General features: G+C 32.7%; 1 protein-coding gene across 7 annotated transcripts; it reads right to left on the bottom strand.

Moving 5' to 3' along the window:
* Positions 1–14493: 14493 nt before the first annotated feature.
* Positions 14494–20731, bottom strand: LOC107925372 (uncharacterized). Of its 7 annotated transcripts, XR_005927088.1 has the most exons (6): positions 20551–20731; positions 20301–20360; positions 18191–18435; positions 17294–17369; positions 15205–15552; positions 14494–15108 (listed from the first exon to the last, which is right to left on the bottom strand). XR_005927088.1 is itself a non-coding variant. In XM_041113480.1 (2 exons), the coding sequence occupies exons 1-2, from the start codon at positions 15279–15281 to the stop codon at positions 14778–14780; spliced, it is 408 nt and encodes a 135-aa protein (XP_040969414.1). In that variant the 5' UTR covers positions 15282–15716; the 3' UTR covers positions 14494–14777. The 7 variants fall into 7 exon arrangements, 1 of the variants encoding a protein (XP_040969414.1); XR_005927096.1 differs by lacking the exon at positions 15205–15552 and having other exon boundaries at positions 20306–20360; positions 20556–20728; XR_005927093.1 differs by lacking the exon at positions 15205–15552 and having other exon boundaries at positions 20306–20360; positions 20551–20726.
* Positions 20732–22202: the final 1471 nt, after the last annotated feature.

Below are 22202 nucleotides of genomic sequence, written 5' to 3'. Positions count from 1 at the left end.
ATCTCAATAACATTCATATTTCATTTCAAAAATATAGCATTTATACATATATAATTTAATGCTTACTAAACATACGAACTTACCTCGTTCGCTGTACCGACGAATTAGGTCGACTAATCTGATACTTTGTTTTCCCCCATTCTAGATCCAAATCTCATTTATCTCAATCTATATAATATCAAATTTTACTTATTTAATCATCATTTCATTAAATTTAGCACAATTTACACATTTTAGAAAAATTACATTTTTACCCCTATTATTTTACATTTTTGCAATTTAGTCATTATCACATAAAATCACAATTCATTCAATTTAATACAAATTCATGCTGGCTGAATATTACCCATTCTCATATCAACCCATATTTTTCATTTATTTTAAAATTCAACCACTAAATTTTCATAATTTACAATTTAATCCAAAATTGACATTTTTACCAAAATTCACTTTACAAAACTTGTACATCTAACAACAATGAATTATTTTCCATCATAAAATAACAAAATACTCATGCATTCAACAATGTCAACATTCAAATACTTTAACAGATTTGAAATCAGAGATACGGGCTAGCTAGATTAAACTGCAACGATCTCAAAAACGTAGAAATCATTAAAAACGGGACAAAAACCTACCTTGATTGGCCACAATAGCTTGGATGAATGCTCAAGCTTCCATGGCTGTTCTTAGCATGAAAATTCAGTGGAAAATTGAAGAAGAAAGATGGTGGCTTTTGTTGTTTTATTAATATAACATTATATCAAATACCAAAATTAACCTTAAAAATTAATTCAATTAACCACATTGCCAAACCATTTTCAAGAACTATCTCATAATTGGACTAATTGACACATAAGGACTTCCTACTTTAAATTCTATAGCATTTAAACACTTTTAGCTAATAGAACTCAACTTTTACACTTTACGCTATTTAGTCCTTTTAACTGAATTAAGCATTTAAATGATAAAACTCCTTTACGAAACTTTCATGTAATTAATATATCATACTTTAAACCTTGTTAAAATAATAAAATAAATATTTTGACTTTAGATTTGTGGTCTCAAAACCACTATTCTGATTTGACCCAAAAATGGGCTATTACAGATAATGATCCAATTCAAGAGTCCAGGTCAGATAGTTTAGAAATTGCATTATTTTTTGAACCCAAGTTGACTCCTACTAAACCAGAAGAGAGTGGTTCTGACGGTGAAGGTTCGAATAATACTGGAAGAACCCATCTGAATTTCACATATAATGTTAACCTCCATGCTGAAGGTGAGTTAGAATTTCCAAAACTTCCTCACAGAAGACTGGACCAAGCAAGTTCTTCGTTAAATATCAATTTTTTACAAGTCAAAATGGAGTTTTCCTTGAAAAATTCTTTTTTGTTGCGGTGATGCGGTATATCATAAAGCATGGGCTTAGCTTTCATGTTACAAAATCCCAACCTGAAAATTTTAAGGCCAAATGTGCAATGCGTGACAGTAGATGTCCATGGAAAACCATGACATTTATGAGAAAGAAGATGGAGTTCTAGGCAATTAAAAAATACAATGCTTCACATACATGTGTTGTCGTAAGTATGTTACATGATCATCCAAGATTGGATTCTAACATTGTCTTACTTATTTTGAAATACTCGTTTTGTGTTAAGTATTCCACAAAATCATCCCAAATTGGATTCTGACATGATCTCTGACATTATCTTACCTGTTGTGAAAGCAAGTCATAGGATTCTCATATTGGTTTTGATTGCCAATATCTGTAGTCAGTACGATTACACCGTATCGTACTACAAGACATGGGTTGCAAAATAGACTATGGAAAAAATACATAACAGGTGGGATAAATCATATAATGATTTGTGGCAATGGTGTTAAGTACTAAACCAATACATCTCAGGTACTGTAATCAAACTGCCAACGAAACATGCGTATTATATTGATCGATTGGTCTAAAGGAGAAGAGTTTTCCATCGTTTTTTTAGAGATTCAAGTAATGCGTTGTAGCATTTCGGTACTGTAAGCCATTAGTTTAAATTGGAGGCACATTCATGTATGGGAGATATGAGCATCGATTATTGTTGGTTGTTGTACAGGATGGTAATAAACAAATCCTGCCACTATATTTTACAATAACAAAAGGAGAATCCATTAATGATTGGGATTTCTTCTTAACTAACTTGCGAAGGCATCTTGTGTCACAACCCAATATATACATCATTTCTAATAGGGGACGCAAAATACAAGCTACAATTTATTAGTGTGGAAGCCTCTATTGTATACAACATATGGGGTATAACTACATGGGCTGATATCATAAAGATGTTGAGTGGAAACATGTTATTAACATGGGTACATTGTAAGTATTATTTTCTATATCATTCTTTAACATATACAATGTTTGCACTCATTGATATACTCTTTATTTTCTTTAATTGGGTACGAGCTCATCCAATATTGATTTCACGAAATGTTGAAAAACTTGTGGGTTATAAAAAAAATACAGTTCAAAATACCTTGATAGGATACCCAATGAGCAATGAACTCAATCGTATGATGGAGGCCAATAATATGGGTACATGATAACGAACCTTACAAAATGCATAAATTCCATATTGAAGGGGATGTGTCATTTGTCAATAACCTCGGTGGTCAAAGAAAAAAATTACCATTTAGAAGCCTTATTTCCAAATTGAGTAGAAAAATATGTTGAATAGATAAAGGGCAGTCACGTTTGGTGCGAAGAGGTGATGAAAGAAATTAAAAAAAATACAGAAAGAGCAAACTCTATGTCTGCAGTGTGTCACTCATGTCCAAATTAAAATATTTTGGGTTACAGAGTTCCAAAAACCTGACGAAGGTATTATTGAGGGATCGTACAGTTTACACATAGGACAAAAGACCAGCGACTGTGCAAGATTTCAAGCACATCGTTTTTCATGCGCATGTCGAATCTGGTGCACTGAGTGTAATATATTCGTTTGTAAACTGGTAAATTTTTCAAACAGATTGGTTAATAAAAAAAATTTATTGATTACATTAATATACTTTGTATGATTAACTTCATATGGTTTTTGCACGCAAAGTAGAATGGAAGCAAATGCTGCTTATTGGTTGTCTAATGTTTAAACTAATACTAAGTGATATACAGAAAGACAGTTTATATTCGTAGACGAACCTAAACATATCCTTAGTCTAATCAGAAATTAGGAAATTGATTGAAAGACTAATATGTCGTCTATCAAGTTCAATTAGGGAGATGTTTTGTCTTGGGCATCGAAGCGAATGATTCCCAGAAGATAGAGACATAGATTTAACTGACTAGACTGACAATACATCGGACTGGACCCAAGAAGAATATATCCTGATTCCATTTATGGATTTATTCACTTGTGACTTTCATAGTGTTACACACCTAAATCCTGAGTAAATGACGAACAATATATGCGTGACTCGTACACTTTGATGTAAGTAAAAACTTGAGTTCGAATAGATAAGGAACTGAAAGCTAGTGCATTGGGTGTACGACTTTTGCAGTATGTAACATCATTCATAATAGTAGAATTCATAGCCCAAGACATGGGTAAATGATATTCTCTTAATGGCATTACATGGTTGGTGAAAAGTAAACATGGCTTCGGGTCATTTGTCCTTATGATGGATAACTTGATTACTATTTGATAGTAATTAACTTTTCATGAAAGAAGATGTAATGGTTACCATAATATAAAATAAAATCATATTGGGAGAACGGATATTATCATAAAGAGATTAAGGATATCCTATGAGGGTAACACACTTATGACAAGGTCATTGGACGAGCACTGGTCGAGTTGCTTTCATAATGGCATGTTGTTGGGGAGAGCTAAGTCACGATACTATAGTGGAATAACTTCATGACTAAATGAGTTTATAATATAAGTGAAAACTGGAACTTAATTATAAATAATTTGAGCCTCAATTGCATATGTCTAATTGGTCCCACCATTAGCTTGTTGAAACCAAAAATAAATTGCATGTTGAATCAAATGAACAGAAATGAACAAAAATGAATAGAAATGGTGAAATAGAGAAATAGGAAACATTTGGAAATGATTAAGGTTTTCTCCAAAATGAAAATGAAAATGGTGAAATGAAATCATTTGGAAATGAATGTGGTTTTTTCCAAAATGAAAATGAAAATGACCTGAAAAGTGAATTTATGTTTTTCAAAAAAATGAAGTTTGAAAATGGAAATAAATCATTTGGTCGTAGTGAACTGTTGAATGCAAAAATATTAAATATATTTTCTCATAGATTCTTTTATGGAAAAGTCGTCATGATTTTAACGGAGTCAGAACTAGGTTGAGAAAATTATTTAATTAGAACTATATTGAAGTTTATTTTTAGGAAATAGAAAAACATATATTGGGTTGGATCAAATTATGAAATATTAGGTTAAAAGCCTAAAAATTACTTATAATTGGACTCGATATAGAATAGGCCTAAAAGCCCCCTATGTAATAAAGGGGGGATGACAAACCCTAATACAATTAACTATGGTTGTCACCCCTTACATCTTAGTTAAACTAGGATTTTGTTTTTCTAGTTGAAATAAACTTCTCTAAATTAACAAGGGTTCTATCTTCTCTCTTATAATAGCTCGTTTTTCAGTGGTATCAGAAATAGTAGTTTTAGAACCCCGTTTTATGATGTTCAAGTCCATGAATATTACTATTTAATATTTTCGTGTATATTATAATATTATATTAAATTTTGATTTAGTAATTTTATTAAATGAATAATTAATTAAGGTGCAAGGACTAAATCTTAAAAGTGATAAAATTTCAATCACTATGAATTTTTAATTACTCAATGGACTAATTAAGCAATTAGACACTTTTTTTTATAGATAGTGCAGAATGTTGTATGTCCTCATTAGTTTATATTAAACTTGATTAAGAAATGTTAATTATATTTTAGTTAAGTTAAGTATAATTAATAAAAGCTAATATAAGTATATATATAAAATTAAAAGGAAAATTCAAAACAATTGAATATTCATCTTCTTCCTTACAAAAGAAAAGAAAGGAACAAGGGTGTCAACGTTTTCAATCTTAAGCTCTCAATTAGTAAGTGATTTTTAGTCTTTTTATTGTAATTTTTTATATTTTTTAGATTCCGAGAGCTTGATTTAGCTGATCTATGTATTATTTTGCAAAACTGTTAAAGTCTTCAAAAGTTAACATTGATGATTTCTTGAAGATTTTGGTATTAAATTGTTAGATTTTAAGCTTAGAAGCATAAAAGAACTAATTTGTAAAGTGAAAGTTGTTAATTTTGAACATAGGGACTAATGTGTAAAAATTTTAAAATTGATATTAAATTTCTATAATTTTAGATATTAACGGGCTATAGAAGGATGTAATTGATATCGATTTCAAAATTAAAGCTCAAATTTAAGGTTTATAGAAATTTTGATTTTAGGGATTAAATTGAAAAGAATGCAAAATTTTAGGGAAACTCAAAAAATGAAATTGAATTATCATATGCATAAAATAACATGTTATAAAGTATTTGGAGTTGATAAATTGGAATGAATTATCCCTGACATCTTGTTATTGTTGTTTCTGCCAAGTAAGTTCATATGGTGCAATTATATGTAATAGTAATTTTAAATACGTTTGATTTATGAAATTGTTTGTGTAAATGTAATTTTGAGCTTGTTACGATTTGGAACAAAAAGGTGAGGCATGGAGTAAATTATAAATAAGTGTTTTATGTTGGGATGATATGTATATGATGACATTACAGTGACTAAAATGTTACGAATACAGTGTTAATGCCCGCGTGAACTTAATAAACGATTAAGATACCGTTGACATGCCAATAGGGTTATTTGCGCGCTTGTACGAGTTTAGCAATTTTGTGCTTTCTTTTCAGTACTTTGGTACTCTCTATTCAGCACTTCAGTTCTCTCTGCTTAGCACTTCAGTACTCTTTGCTTAAGATTTATGTGCTCTCTATTTAACACTACGGTGCTTTCTGGTGTGGTTTAGTTACTCGTGTATTTGAGTTTATTTACTAAAGTTCATCAGGCTAGTTGACAAATGGAAAGAGAATTGAAAATGACATGTTACGAGCTTAGTGCTCATATGGTATATGATGATTTGATAATGTATATGGTATAGAAATGTGAACTCTATGTGAATGGTACTAAGTTGATTAGCTTATTGAATGTTGAATTTCTATATGACTCAATTTATGATGAACTCACCTATTGATTGAATATGATATGTCAAGTATGTTGTGTCCAATTATTTAGTTTAATAAAATTAATTGTATATCGAGGTAAGTTATTATTTATTACCTATGAACTTCCTAAGTATTCAAAATGCTTACTTAGTTATTTTTCCATTTCTATAGATTGTCGGTTTGCGGAACTTGTCAATTGGATTTTCATGAAGATCACACTACCCAACCTCTAATTTGGTAGTCTTTTGGCTTTTAATCTTGGTTATGTGGCATGTACTAGGATGTTATTATAAATGTGTTAATTTGGATGATGGTTTGTTATGTGTCTTGGTTAAAGCTAAATTATGGTTGTTAATGGTTATATAAAAGTATGCACATGTTTATTACAATATCAAGTTTAAAAGTCAATTAGCATGACTATGATGAAAATATGAAATGATGATATAAATATGAATGTTTGAGAATCTTAGAAGTTAGAAATGGTATGTTTTGATCTTGAAAATGGTATAGCTAATATATGGCTTCAATGATATTAAAGTTATAGATGAAAATGAAGTATCTAAGTGTTTAGTTGATGTTAATGTTTAGTTGATTGAGAAAGTATTGATTGGTGGTATTTGGTAAGATTTTATTTGATTTTTTGCAGGTTTATAGGGTGTTTTAAGCATTATTTTATTTTACTTTGGTTTTCGGCATCAAAAGGGACCAAAATGGAATATTTTGACATATTTGGTATTGAGGTATCAATACCACGAGTGAAGGTATCAGTACTTAGTATTTTTAAGTTAAATTTTCAAATATTGAATTTCAAAACAATATCGATATCGAACTAAAGTATCGATACTTTACATTAAGGTACCGATACTTTACAAAGGTATATATACACATGGCCTTTGATAAGTTTTTACAGAAGAAACAAAATCACAAAACAGTATCGATACTAGAATTTGGTATCGATACTTATAAAAAGAGTATCTGTACCATAATTCTAATATCAATACATGTTAATTTAAGGGTGAATTTTCCAAACTTCAAAACTAATTTTGGTATCGATACCTTTCATGGGATATCGGTACATGTTCTGAAATTTTAAAATTTCACAATTTGGTCCTATCTCATGTACGGATTATCAATTAAGTTTTTGTATGTCTAATTGAGTCTTGGGAAAGTTTATTGATCATGTAAGGATTGAAATTTTTAAATGTTTGCATGTTTGAATGGTTTAATTTCAATATTTTCGTCACTAGTTGCTCCAGCAACAACTGCCACATTCCGTAACTCGAACCCAACAACTAGGTTAGGCGAGGGGTGTTACATCTCCCTATAAATAGATGGCACCGGTAGGGCAATACACGTAACTTTTAGATATTGTTATTCGGCCCAAAAATAGAGAGATTTTTCTTCTCTAAGAATTAAATATATTTTCCGAAATAACAAGAGAGAATTTTTATTTTCACCCAAAAAGAAAAGAAAATTATTTCTAGCCCATACTTGAAGCAATTTGTTGTACGAGAATAGTGCAGAAGATTGTATGGTTGAAAGCTGGGAATGGAAATGATCCGTCTATCCGAAAACACAGGTACGATTTCGGTTTAGGATTTATTGCTATAAATATCACAAACTGGGTCGGTTTTCAAAATTTTAATTTTCTACTGTGCAAGAAATTTATTTTCAAACTGGATTTTTTCCAACAGCACACATGCAATTGTTGCATGTGCCTCGACATGTCTGGACTGTATGAGCTATGTTGACGAAGCATATAAGCTAAAGCGCATACATAAAGTATGAAAATTTGAATTCCTATTAATCCCAAATGAAAGTATATGGTGATCTGTCTTGAGTGCCCCATTCGAGTTGGTACCGAATATTATGTTGCATCGCTAGCCAAAAAGTCGGCCAAATTCTAATCGAATACACGAAAATATGAATATTCGGGAGATGATAGATGTAACACCCCAAACCCGGCCTGAAAGTTTGGCTCGAATCTGGCGTGTCACATTGAAGTGTTTTTCGGAAACCATGTTTCCATTAAAAACCCTTCTTAATAATTAAAACCTTGTACCCTTTTAAACCTTGTTAGAAAACCTCAGCTGAATAACATTCTTAACAACTTTGCAAAAAATCCTGGTAGTTGCGGAAGCTTAATTTAAAAACAATTGCGGTTACGTGATGTTTTGAACAACAGTAGTTGCTTTGGAAAACCGTGTTCTAATACTAGCAATTATAAGAACAATAAATAAAATTCCAAATTTGAAATCTAGAAAATTACAACGGCTTTACTACAACCCACTTAAAAACATTTAAAAGCAATAATCAAAACTATAACATAAACAGTGTGTATGGCTTCCTCCGAGCCCCTCACAGCCCCGATCTGTCTACGGCTGGAAATTACCTGAAAGGTTAATAAACGGGGTGAGTTTACGAAAACTCAGTGTGAAATCCCATACTATATAAAAGGAACAGTCAGTCATATAAAAGAATTAAAAGTTGGCCCCAGCCCTACTTACAGTTTCAGTATCAATTGGGTCTTAGCCCATTTTAACAGACAGTACCAGATGGGCTTTAACCCATTACAGAATAAGAAACATTATCAGAACTAGAATCAGAATCAGTATCAGGTAACAGAATCAAAACCAGAATGTGAATGCAATCCCAACCCAGCCTATAACCAACCGCTACACTCCACCCGTACCAGCCCTACACTCCATGTGGGGAATAGCTCAACCCACCCAGTCCTACACTCTACAGTTGCAGCATTGCTTCTCAGTTATCAGATATTGTGACAGAGTCACCAGATACAGATATTGTGGCAGAGCCACTAGAACAGATATTTGTGGCATAGCCACCAAAAACAGATAATATGGCAAAGCCACTTAACAGAATACGTGGCACAAAGCCATCGATAAGTGCATTATGTTAGGCACATAGCCATCAACTAGAGTAACATAATCGGCACACAGCCTTAGGTAAATGTGATCGACACAGAGTCGTCAATAACCATATATTGGCACATAGCCTTAGGCAAATACGTTTGGCACACAGCCATAATCAGGTTGGCACAGAGCCATATGTAGGTTGACACAAAGCCATAATCAGAAGGCTTTAAGCCATCAGTAGCTGTATCATGTTAGGCACATAGCCATCAGCGATGATAATATAGTCGGCACACAGCCTCGGGTAAATATAATCGGCACTCAGCCATTGATCGGTCCACAGTCGTCTTGGGCGACCCGTGCGACCTTATCAAATCAGTACGAATATACGGCTCTTAAGCCTTCGGTGGATCCACAATCGTCAAGCAACCATGCGATCCTAACAGATCAGATCTTCCTCCGTACAAAATCCTAACCCATGCAACATGTCATGTATGCAGAATGTCATGCCCATATTTGAATCAAACAATCACAGTCAAGTCATTCATATACCAACATTTATTCACAATCAAATTCGTCAACCATACAGTCCAAGTTAGTCACTTGGTCACAAGGGCAAAATAGTCATTTAACACATTAGAGGCAAAATGATAATTTTACCCCACAAGGTATCTCGGTAATTCCATCCTACAGGGGTATTTCGGTAATTCTACCCTACAAGGGTATTCCGGTAATTCTACCCTACAGGGGTATTCCGGTAATTCTACCCTACAGGGGTATTTCAGTAATTCTACCCTACAAGGGTATTTCGGTATTTCTACCCTATAAGGGTATTTCGGTGATTTTGTAAATTGAGGGTAAAATGGTAATTTTGTAAATCAATGGTACTTTGGTAATTTTACAAGTCGAGGGTATTTTAATAATTTTACAGGTCGAGGGTATTTCAGTAATTTCACAAATCAGGGATATTTTGGTAATTTTACAAACTAGGGGTATTTTGATAATTTTACAAACCAGGGGTATTTTGGTAATTTTACAAACCAGGAGTATTTGGTAATTTTATAAACAAATGATATTTTAGTAATTTTACAAACTAGGGATATTTTGGTAATTTTGTAAACTAAGGGTATTTTGGTAATTTTACAAACCAGTGGTATTTTGGTGATTTTATAAACCAATGGTATTTTAGTAATTTTACAAACTAGGGGTATTTTAGTAATTTAGTAAACTAAAGTATTCTAAATAGGGATAACAATACGAATGGCCTTAAAGCCTATTCTCGACCCAAATGGGCCCACACGCTCGTGTGGCCCTTTTAGCCCAAATCTAGCCACAGATATGAGATTCACCTAGCCTAGTCCAATATTTACTATACAATCAAACAACTTATCCAATTGGGCCCGTAGGCCCATTGGGCCCACATGGCCCGAAGTAGCCATCCTACAGCTAGAGTAGCGAGAAAATACACACCTGATAGGAGACTGGAGTTAATCCGCGCTCCAAGCACTCTTAGCCGACGCCCAACCCAAACGAGCACGCCATAAAGCGAAAGGGATCAACCAAGAAAGGTACCTTTACTCTCCTCATGGTTCTCTTTATTTAAAGCCAGCTTCGCATCCACTCTTATGTTAGCTTCCCGATGTGGGATCCGTCCATCACCAGAGTTTAAATTCAACACCAGCTCTTGTCGCCCCCTGTTAGCAAAATAAATGCTCTTTGCTTGCCATGGGATTCGAATCCATGCCTCCCCTTAAATGCTCCACACGCTACTTGCCACTAAGCCACAAGGCTTTTTGTGTCAGAATTTCTCCAACAATATTCTTAAGGCCTACCTACTACACCCAGGGTTTGATTCACCTTAAACCAAAATTTTTGCTAGAGTCCAGGTTTGAACCGCTTCTCCAACACTTCTCAGCACACTTAACCACTAAAACAAGCCTTTATTAATGAAATTTTCACGCACAACAGAATATTATAAGCTGCCTTCAACCGCTCCCATGCTCAAGGCCCAAAACTTCTAGGCCCAAATTCAGAGTGTTACAATAGAGCAACCGAGGTTATGGAGTTATTGTAGGAACCCAGGGCATACTAAGCCAACATGTCCACACTTGGGGACAACATTGAGAACAAGACCTAATTAAAATGTTTATTTTTTTATAGAAATACAAAAAGAAACAAACAAACAAATAATTTGTTAATTTTTTTCATAGCTTCTATTTTTTGGTACATTATAAATATTAATATATTATTTATGTAATATATAGTAGAATACAATATAAACAAAATTTTTTATTCTTTTTCATAGATTGTAAACAAGTTTATATTATTGATATTCGATGCAATAGAATACAACACAAAAAAATTTTTAATTTTTTTCGTAGATTGTAAATGAGTATATTATTGATGTAAAATACAATAAAACAAATTTTCTCATATAATTGGAATAAGTACATTATGGATAGAAAAATTTAATATAATACAAATTAAAATTTAACAAAATAAATGATGGTTTACATGGAAAAATTTTTAAAAAATCATCAGCGTTATCAACCCGAATGTATGCTAGGATTTCTTTGTAGTTGGGGTTCCAGCTCTTCATCTTTATCTTCACTATAACACCTTATACCCGGTCTAATCGCCGAACCCGAGCTATGGAATGCCATATTAGCCACCTAAGTGACTCCCCATTACCACCCAACCTAACCTCCAACACACCACAAGTTAAAATAAAACAACATGTATGGGTTTAAGAAAGCACAAGCTCGTGAACTCACTTCACTTGCTTCATGATATGCAACGGTAATAACATGTGAACCTACTTCGCTTACAAGGACCTAACTTACTCTTTTCTTGAAGTCATCAATATTTGAAGAAAGGAATTAAGAACAGGCAAACCCTAAGTTTTCAAAATAATATACAGTTGTTCATTGACCTGACATTGGGGTTCGCACTTTTGCTTCGCTTGCGCATTCTAAGTCTTCGTAAAGTAAGACTCTTTAAACAGGGTAAGTCTCGCGAACCACCTCTTAAGTACTTAGATATTGCAAACACAATTCGCAGGGTTCTTCCTATACAGTTTATCAAAACTAACTAAAGGTTCGCAGATAGTAGTTTGCCAATCACTACGGTTCGTACTTGGCATAATTCGGCAACCCTGTCACTTCGTAGAAAATTTGGCGAACTCTACATAAGTTTGTCAGATTAGAATATTTTAGGCTATAGCATATGGCGAACACTATGTTTAAAAATTAATTGCTTAAATAGGAACTTTTAAAATTAAGAAAAAATTAAACAATCCTGGACTACGTTCATATTCTTAAATTTTATATGTGTTTATAAAGTATTATCGGTTCGTAAATAAAAACATAAAGAAATCATAAAAATAACTAAGTCCTAGAATAATGGGTGAGGTCAACAGTACTCTAAGCCCAAGCAGATTCCTACATTGCCTTTAATTCAAAGTTCGCTTGTTTCACCTTCTTAGTATTTATGCTTTGCCTGGATCACTAGCCTTACTGTTACTCACCGTGCGATCTAACTATCTGCAGTGTTTAGAAAGGAATGTGTGAGCTCTTGCGAACTCAGCTAATATACAGGAAAGAATAATCACACAGCATGCACAAAACATAAGTTTAAACAAAAGCTTTGGCAAGGTTATAGAGCTACGAACTGGATTCGCCATACTTACACAAAACTTGGTCCGTAAACACTTACTATCAGATGGCTTAAAAACTGTAAAACACAATATTTCAGAAATTATAATCTTATTCACATGTTATTTCCTGTTAGATAAATGGATCTCCTTATAACTTCTCAGAATGACTCAATGAGTCTTAACATGTCTCATAAGTGTAACATAAAGCAAAGTACACTCCAAGCACACCAACATGTCACATTGAGTGGAGCTTAGCTCGACATGCCATTATCTCTCTAACTTGTTCTAGGGCCTTTCGCCCAAAACACAAAACATAAGGTAAGTACTCACAATTCTATGGCATTCCATTATATCCAATAGTTTCAAAATATTATAGTGTCCAAACATATACTTAAAACATAAAGCTCACAAATCATGAAGAGCTCATAGAGCACTATTCATATTAAGCTTGCAATATAGAGCTTGCATATCACTGTTCATAAAAACACATATATAATCACAAAATAGATTTTTTTTAAAAACTTACTCTCGAAACCTAGAATAAAACCTTAAGGTCTTGGTTTACTTTATGGTTCGCACATACATATGGCGATCCCTAAAGACTCAACAATTTGCTAAAACTTTAAACAAGTTCTGTTTTTACCTTGTCTTTGCTTGTAGACGATTTTGTCAGGTTCTCAATTTCATAAATACACAAGCCACTAATAGACAAAACACATTAAAACTCACACATAAACACAAGCGTACCTAGGTTTGCACATGCTAGTCTTTTGGCGAACCTAGTTTCTTTTGTTGTGAACCTTCTTAAGAGTTCTAAAGAAACATAGTCTTACATTAATTTCTAATAGCTAAGTTCTGGGTTCTGGATTTTGTAGAAACTTAAAAACAAGATAATCGATGAAAGAATTTGAAAGAATTTTTTCATTCAAAAGAAGATGATTTTTTTAAGGAAAACGCTTAATTTATAAACACTAACAGTACGTTTGGTTCACTGTAATGGAATAGGGCTGTAATTAAATAGAGCTGTAATAAGTAATTCAATTGTTTGGTTGAATGGAATGGAATAGAACTGTAATAGTATTCTTGTGTTTGGTTGAATGGAATGATGTTGTAATAGCATAAGGAAAAAAACTAAAATGACCAGAATACTCTTAGCAGAATTTTTTTTAAGGTAGATGATTATTGTTATTGTTATTAAATTTTAATAAGATTATTATTGAAAATAATTTAATCAAAATAATAAATAGTTTAACCATATTTTAAGATAATTATTATTGAATATAATTTAATAAAAAATATAATTTAATAACATTCTTTATATAATTATTATTATATGAATTAAAAAATCAAAATATATAATACTATAAAAATATATATAATCTACTTTATTATTTTTAAACTGTAATATATATTTAATGTGCTAAAATATCATTAATGAAACAAATAATTTAATTATTTTACAATAAAAATAATTAAATATTAGAAGTAATAAAAACTCATTGCTAAAAAAGTAATAAATAACTTGAGAATTATATTTCACATCCAAGTATAATATTCATATATTAACAAAAGTTACATGATTTCATTAGTTTATATGTCATAATCCATATGTTTTAAAATTTTACATCAAAAAGTTACAACATTGTACTGACATTCTATCATGTCATTATACCATCCAAATATTACAAACACAAAAAGTTACCAAAATATCAACACAATCATGGTTTTAATGGTCAGCAAGAAATCTTCTAACCCATTCCAATCGCACAGCATAAGGTAAACTAAAGAAAATGAGCATTTGCATTGGGTGATCTGGAATTTTGCTCAATGCTCGATAGCGTTCATCCTCAATTAAACCTTCCACTTCACATAATGTTGGATATAATTTCAGAGCACTTTCTTGAATGGTCATTTCTGACTTTTGTTGAATTACCACTTCGGAGGCAATACCCTTACTGATTTCAAGGCCAACGGTTCATATATTTTCCACCAATAAAGCGGCAGCATCCTTATGAAGTAGAAAAATCACTTACATCAGAAATCTTTTTTTTCTTCTTTGAAAATACAGAATCACCATGGTTTCTAGCTGGTTGCGGTTCTGGTTGCGGTTGTGTAGCTGAAAGATCCATGTCATCCAAAGAAACATCAGCTTCGGATCCATGGAAATCGTTTCTTTCTTCATGAGTATTTGTAGCAATTACATCCTCAGCATTTATTTCTTCAATAATATCAGCAGCTGTTTGAACATCTTTTCCAGTGGCTCGATCTTTTGCGTAGATGGCAGTAAGTTGGTCATAATAAGGGAAACTCCGATGTCTGAATTGAGCTGCTTCTTTACGACTATAAAATTGAGAAATTCATATTAGATATAAGTTTTGTCAAAATAAGATAATAAAGACTTGAAAAAATTCTTATATTTATATATGAGTTCCACACCGCATCTTTAGCAACAACAAGCTGCCTATGCTCATCCCAACCAAAGCCGCTATTGTTTTTTCCACTAAGCATGTCATATATGATTGACCACTCCCTTTTCAATGTCCTAATCCTCGACTTAAGATTAGGTCTAGCCTTCAACATGGCATTGGGTAAAACATTTTTCTAACATTTTTTCTCATTCATTTAAATAGTCGGCTTTGAATCTCGTATCCGCATTAAAGGTTCCAGCATTGTGCAAGTCGACCATACAAGCAACCAACGCAACATCTTCTTCTGGAACCCATTTCCTTTTGGTTCTTTGAGAACTTTAGGAAGAAACACTTGATTGGGAAAAACCTGACATTACTATCTTAAGAAAAAACGCAAATGAAAATTAAGTTCAAAATTATACATCAAAAGGTCAACACTTTATAAAATTATAACACATGATGAATCAAAAGAAAATAAATTATCATTCAACAAGTCTAGTACAATACAAAAAAAAACAATTCAAACACCACCAAAGTTTCATAAACTAGATATATGAAATAACATAAACAACTTAAACGTTTACTATTTTTACCCTAAACCTAACTAATTTCTAGATGCTTGCCATTCATCGAACATTTGGTTGGCTAGTTCCATCCTCCAAGTAGCTCATGCATCTGACGGATGAATATTTATGATATTCGGTTCATTGTCATCTATCACATTACTAGGTAATCCTTCTCCAACTCTTCTTCAATAGGATCAAGACTCATATAGGTTCGGATAAAATTATGGAGCAAACAACATGCAATAATAATTCTATTGTGCACCCTTACAGGATAGAATGATGGACTCCTAAGTATTCACCATCTAAGTTTTAATAACCCAAAACATCTTTCAATAACATTACGTGCTGAAGCATGTTTCATATTGAAAAATTCTTCCGGAGTACTTGGCTGGTAACCCTGAGCCACTCATTCAAATGATATCTTTGTCCTCTAAAAGGCGCAAGAAATCCCTCACAATTTATGTATCCAGCATCAACTAGATAATAACAACCTATAAAAAGAAACTATTTGTTATGGTTAATTTCCCAAAAAAGTATGATCTGAAAAATTAATTCAAATTTCTCTAATTTTTGTATTTTACCATGAGGAACTTTTAGTCCATGTCTCCTACTAATGGCATCTCGAAGAACTCGTCCATCAGCAACAGAACCTTCCCAACCAGGAAGAACATAAACAAATTGCATATTAGGTGTACAAACACCTAACATATTTGTTGCTATGTCACCTTTTCATGTTCGATATCTAGGTTTATCAACTGTTGGAACCCTAATCTTGATGTGGGTTCCATCTAAAGCACCTAAGCAATTCTACATCACATGTATAAAATCTCGAGTTAGAATACTATATTTAATCCCAAATGTACTAAATTATATACGAGCTATATATAGAACTCACTCCAATACCTTAAACCATTTCCACATTGGGTCTGTAGAATTAGCTGTAATTGGCTCTGCCTTTTTAAATAACACATCTTGTAAGCGTATAACAGCATTTAAGACACTGTGAAATGATCTGCTAACGGTTTCCCCGGACCTATTAAAGTGATGCTTGATAACTTGATTTTTAAGGTGATGAGAAATGATATGTAAAAACATTGCCACTTGCTCATCAACAAGTATGTTCCCTGACGACTTCAATTCCCCTAAAGTTTGTAACATCTCACATAGTTTAAAAAAGGTAGTTCTATTCATCCTAATTTGTTCAATATACGTCTCGTCACTAGCATATACAAGTCTTTTCACATAATATCGTTTTGCATAAAAATCTAAAATATAGGATCTAATCCTTGGTCTATAAGTATGCAGGCTATGAATGGCACCCAATGCAACTAAGAACCAACTCGCAACTGTACACATTTGCAACCATATTGTAATAGCAAGAACAATTCTTTTACGCCTCTCATTTTGTACTATTAAAGGCAGACGAGCCATTATTGCAAGATATTAAAGTGTTACATATCTTCAAATTGTAGTAAAAGGGTCACATTTCTCCAATACTAATTTCAATAACAATAAAACAAAATCAAAGAATTTAATTGCCATAGAACTTACAGTGAGCTGGTGAATACAAGATGCTCAACTCTGGGTGAGGAACCAATCAAACAAGCCAAATAAGTACTTCACCAAACTGTCAAAGAAAAAATGAACAATAGGATATAATTAAAAACTAAACTCCAAGCCAAATAAAATAGTTTGCTGCGTAAAAATTAAAGAAAATATTGAGAATGTGGCACTTTTTTTTTTAAAGATAAGATATTAGAAAAAATTTCTAATCGGTCCATCATCAATTAAAATTTAATTACTAAAATATTTATACATATTTAACTTATATTTTATTTAATAACTAAAACTTAATAAACTTTAACTAAATTAAATTTTCTTTTTTTCTAAAACTTTAACTAAAACTTTCTTTTTTTTCTTTTTGGAAACATGAAGATCATGTTAAACATGAAACACAAAATCGATTGGCAATAGACAAAATAGTCCAACCTGAATATAACACTACAGCAATCCCAAAACGTAACTGATATGTGATGGCACTGCTCAAAACTCCCAACAGCATGTAGGCACAATATTAACAACTAAAACAAATAGAACAAGCCTACTTCTTGACAAGGAGGAGTAAAAATGCTATAAGTCACAAATAATAAATTGACAATAAACATCTTGGGCTCTCATACTAATTTAGGCATCCAAAATAGAGCAAATTGAGGAAGTGGGAAGCCTAACCTAAATAAATGGCCTTAACAAACCTCAAACTAGACCAATGCGAAAAATACTACCTAAGAAATCATGTATTCAACTGCTCAAGCTACAAAGAAAAGAACTTAATCGACCATCGAACTATCAATAGGGATTATCCCTCTTTCAATTGCATGAAAAACCTCTAATAGTCCTATTGAATAACTTTAAAATCCAGATTTACTTTAGCACCTATAGCAGCATCACCTTTATTCTTAATTCTGAAAAAAGAGTTCTGGTATAATAACACAATTTGATTCAGAAACCATGTCATCAAGTAAAGCCTGGCTAGAATATGCTCAAGTAAATACTTGACACATTAGATGGAATTCTCCTTCCTCAGGGTGGATGCCAAAATCTGCAGAAGCTTCTAAAGGAACATCACCAAACCAACCACGTGTATTATGAAGGAATATTCTCTGACCCCGGAAACATAAACTTGCTGAAATATCCTGCAAAGAAGAAAAATGGATAGATCAATAACTTTAGAGCGCATACAAGATTAGGTCATTAACCTAATGCTCAAGTTTAACTGATTTAAATGTATCAATGCAAGTGCAAATCATTCATGAACATAAAATAATCAAATGAAAAGGCAGAGGAGTAAACCTTAGACTACTTTTTCCAGTCTCAAATGTCAAGAAAGATGAGAGAATATTACCAAAACTAACGCAAGATTAGTGTGATGTTCACAGACAACATCAATATATACAACTTGCAAAAGAAAACCTTAATATAAAAAAATCAATTATATGAATACTATTAAGTTTCTTGCAGAGCCATAAAATTTAATTTCATTACAAAGTCTTCTTCTTTTCTTTTTTCTTTTTTTGTTACATAGATATCAAGTGAGTACCTTTTTCATTTCAAATTTAACAATATTAACAAATAAATCAAAATTTAAAAATAAAAGGATAAAGATTAAATTCTAATAAAAATATTTAAAAATGAAAAAAATTACAATAATATATTAAAAATATAAAATTACAAAAAAACTATAAAAATTTACTAAAATTTCAAATATTTAATAAATTCAAATATTCGCATTGTAATATCATGTAATTTGATCAAATTCGGATACTTGACAAATTACAAATATCTTATCTGTTGAATCACACTCAAATATTGAATGAATTGAAAAGATAAGCATGGAATAATAATAATGATAATACAAATATAATAAATAAATAAATGAACTAAACTAAATTAAACTTCTTTTATTTCCATATATTTTTCCATAAATTAACCAAAAACACAAATAAGCTATATTTCTATGAACTCTCTTTAAAGTAAAAGGAAGAAAAAGGAGGAAATATCTCCCTAAAGATGCAACAACTTTCACAGAATCTTTTCCAAATCAATTCTTATCCTAGACCCACCATGGAAAACTAATCAATTCTCTCTTATACGAAACTAGGACCTATGTTACTCAAACTTGGTTTGAGAGTGAGTCTTGATATGTCTGCACGGATTTCTAAGTTTTTTCTTTCTTGTCATGTATGTGAAGTGTCCTTGAAGAGTCATATCCTTGTACAAGGTTTGGAAGTTTATCGAGCATAATATCCGGATATGGGTACTTCAAGAAAGATGAAGAACTCGTGAAACATAAGAAATGACTTATTGCAACATTTGCAAAATGAACTGTCAAACCAAAACCTACCCACTAAAATACCTAACTCATCAGCTTTGTTTCTAACAGAAGACATCAAAAAAGAGATAAAGTGAGGCAAAGAAAGGGAAAAAATAAAAAGAAGAAGACGAAGAAAAACTAATCATCTACAATAATAATAATAAATTGGAACTCCTTTGGATTTGACTATGTAAGAACAGTGAAAAGTCAAGTTTCAAACCCTGAGTCAGATGAACTCAATTGAGAAGCTCCATCCAAATTATTTGAAAAAGACTGAGATAGCTTTGGTTGCATGTTATGACTGGCAGTACTATTATTAAGAGTCTAACTATTATTAAGCCTGCTTCACTTTCTACCTCAGGCTAGCAGCACCTTCCGCCTTGTTCATCTACAACTCCTTTTTTTTCTTAATTAGTTACTGCAACAAGTTTTTTGCTTATCAATATAAAACTGAAAGTTGGAATATTGGTTTTATCAATTAATTAAGAGGTAGGTTGGATAACAATGGCACCTGCTCTGGGAAGCCTGCAATAGAAAAGACTTGGCAATGCCCTAACCTTTGAATTTCACTCAGCAATAGGAAGTAAAGCATGAAATTCACTCAGCAACTTCCATTGAAGTCAACAATGAAATTTAAAGAAAAAAAACAAAATTGCAGGAAAAAAAAAAGTGAATTCAGAAAAGCACCTCACCAGTGGCTCCTCCTTTAAGCCATGTGGCTGGAATTTCTAAAATTCTTTCAAAAAGCTGTAGAAAAGATAAACAGGGAAAACATAGACATCAGATTCATGCTACCTTAAAAGTAGGAATTTACATACAAAAAGCTTGAGAATTTTTTTAGTACCAAAAAAAATGAAAAGGCAAGAATGGCGGAAGGAAGAAGAAGGAAGATCATGAAGGAAGATGATGTGAAGGAAGAAGAAGTAAAAATGTTTACCTAACCTTGGATGAATGGGAGGAATGCCAGAGTCGAAGGGTATGTGAAATGGCTACCGATTGAGAATGTTTTTGAGATGAAATTTTGGTAAGGGTAGAATAGGGTTCTTCAAGCAACGATTAGCTAAACAGTGAAGAGGGAACAGAATAGAAATTCCCAAAAATCTCTGTTTAAGCCCGGAATGGAGTACACCCGTAATAGGGTATTCCATTGAACCAAATGCCAGTTTAAGTGGGCCTAAAGAATAGGCTGGTAATAGGCATGTAATGGCTTAGCCATTACCTTCAACCAAACACACTGTAAATGTTTGTTATTAGGATACCTAGTCACAGTAGAAGTAGGAAAAAGTTATGTGCACTGATGGTTTTAAGAAGAGAAAAGTAAGCTGACTTCCTAATTTTGGTATAATTACCCTTTGACTATTCCTACTTTTGACTTTTGGCCCAAAACAATAATCATAGCTCACTAGGCCCACTGGCGACCCCAGCTCGCTAGGCTTTCTGGAAAACCCCCTGCTCACCAAGCCTTCTAATAAACCCCTGCTCACTAAGCCTTCTAGCGAACCCCTACTCACCAAGCCTACTGGAAAATACCAACTCGCCATGCCTCAAACACCTAAGACTTATTCTGGGATATTACATTCACCTCCACTTTCATCTTCATCTCCATCTTCATCTTCATCTTCATCTTCATCTCATACCTTCGTGCTTGAGTGTCGTGTTGTCCTAGGTTCCCATTTTATATCATCTATTATAGTAATAAGTGGTTACAAATATAAGCCACCCCGGTAGAACAATGATGTTAGGAGTGTTTACGACACTATCAGAAGATAAGTGTATAGTGTTGCATAACTTAATTGCAGATAAAATATTAGAATTGTTAGAGATGGCAGATACTTTAGTGCTGTTGTCGGTATTGGCATGTAATATGGTGCTGGGGATAGAGGTGGTGTACCCAAAGATGCCTCATATGGGGTTGGAGCTGATGATGACTCTATCGATGCATGTACTCCTAACCTAGGATTCATGTGAGGTCATCTTGGCCTCCTACGATGACATTGACTACTTTTTTCCTCCTCCAGCAGTAGATATGGCTTATCGTGAATTCTAAACCATGTCATGTAAGCCAAATGGAAGAATTGGTTCGTGCATAGGTATGAAATAATATCTATGCTCCCAAATATAGATATATTTGGCATGGAATTTCGCCAAATCTTCATTGGTTCTCCACCGCAAGTGAATCTTATGCAATTTTTCAATGTCCTAGGGTGACAGCTGAATACTTTACCTAAACCCAAACTGGTGCATCACTCAATTGGTTTCTTGCATCTCGACTGTCGCAAAAACTATCAATGGCACATTGACGTGCCGGATATTGCGATTGAACAAAAATTCGATCGGGATGCATTCTAGAATTCTCGTATCAACATATGGCATCCATTCAAACTATAATACGAAATTATAAATTTTATTAAGTTCCTAATATTAAATTTCAAATCTTTAATTAAATATTATATAATTTAAAAATTAAAAAACTAACTTCGGCTCCCAATCGTTGATATAACAATACCCAAACATATTTGAGCTCTTCCAGTATACCCACATGACTAGCCTCTTTGTTCCACTTATTCAAATAATACGTTATTTCAAAAA

Source organism: Gossypium hirsutum, chromosome A01 (assembly GCF_007990345.1).
Source record: "Gossypium hirsutum isolate 1008001.06 chromosome A01, Gossypium_hirsutum_v2.1, whole genome shotgun sequence".
NCBI lineage: Eukaryota > Viridiplantae > Streptophyta > Magnoliopsida > Malvales > Malvaceae > Gossypium > Gossypium hirsutum.
Note: the sequence above shows the minus strand (reverse complement) of the source record. Positions and strands in the feature narration are given on the sequence as shown.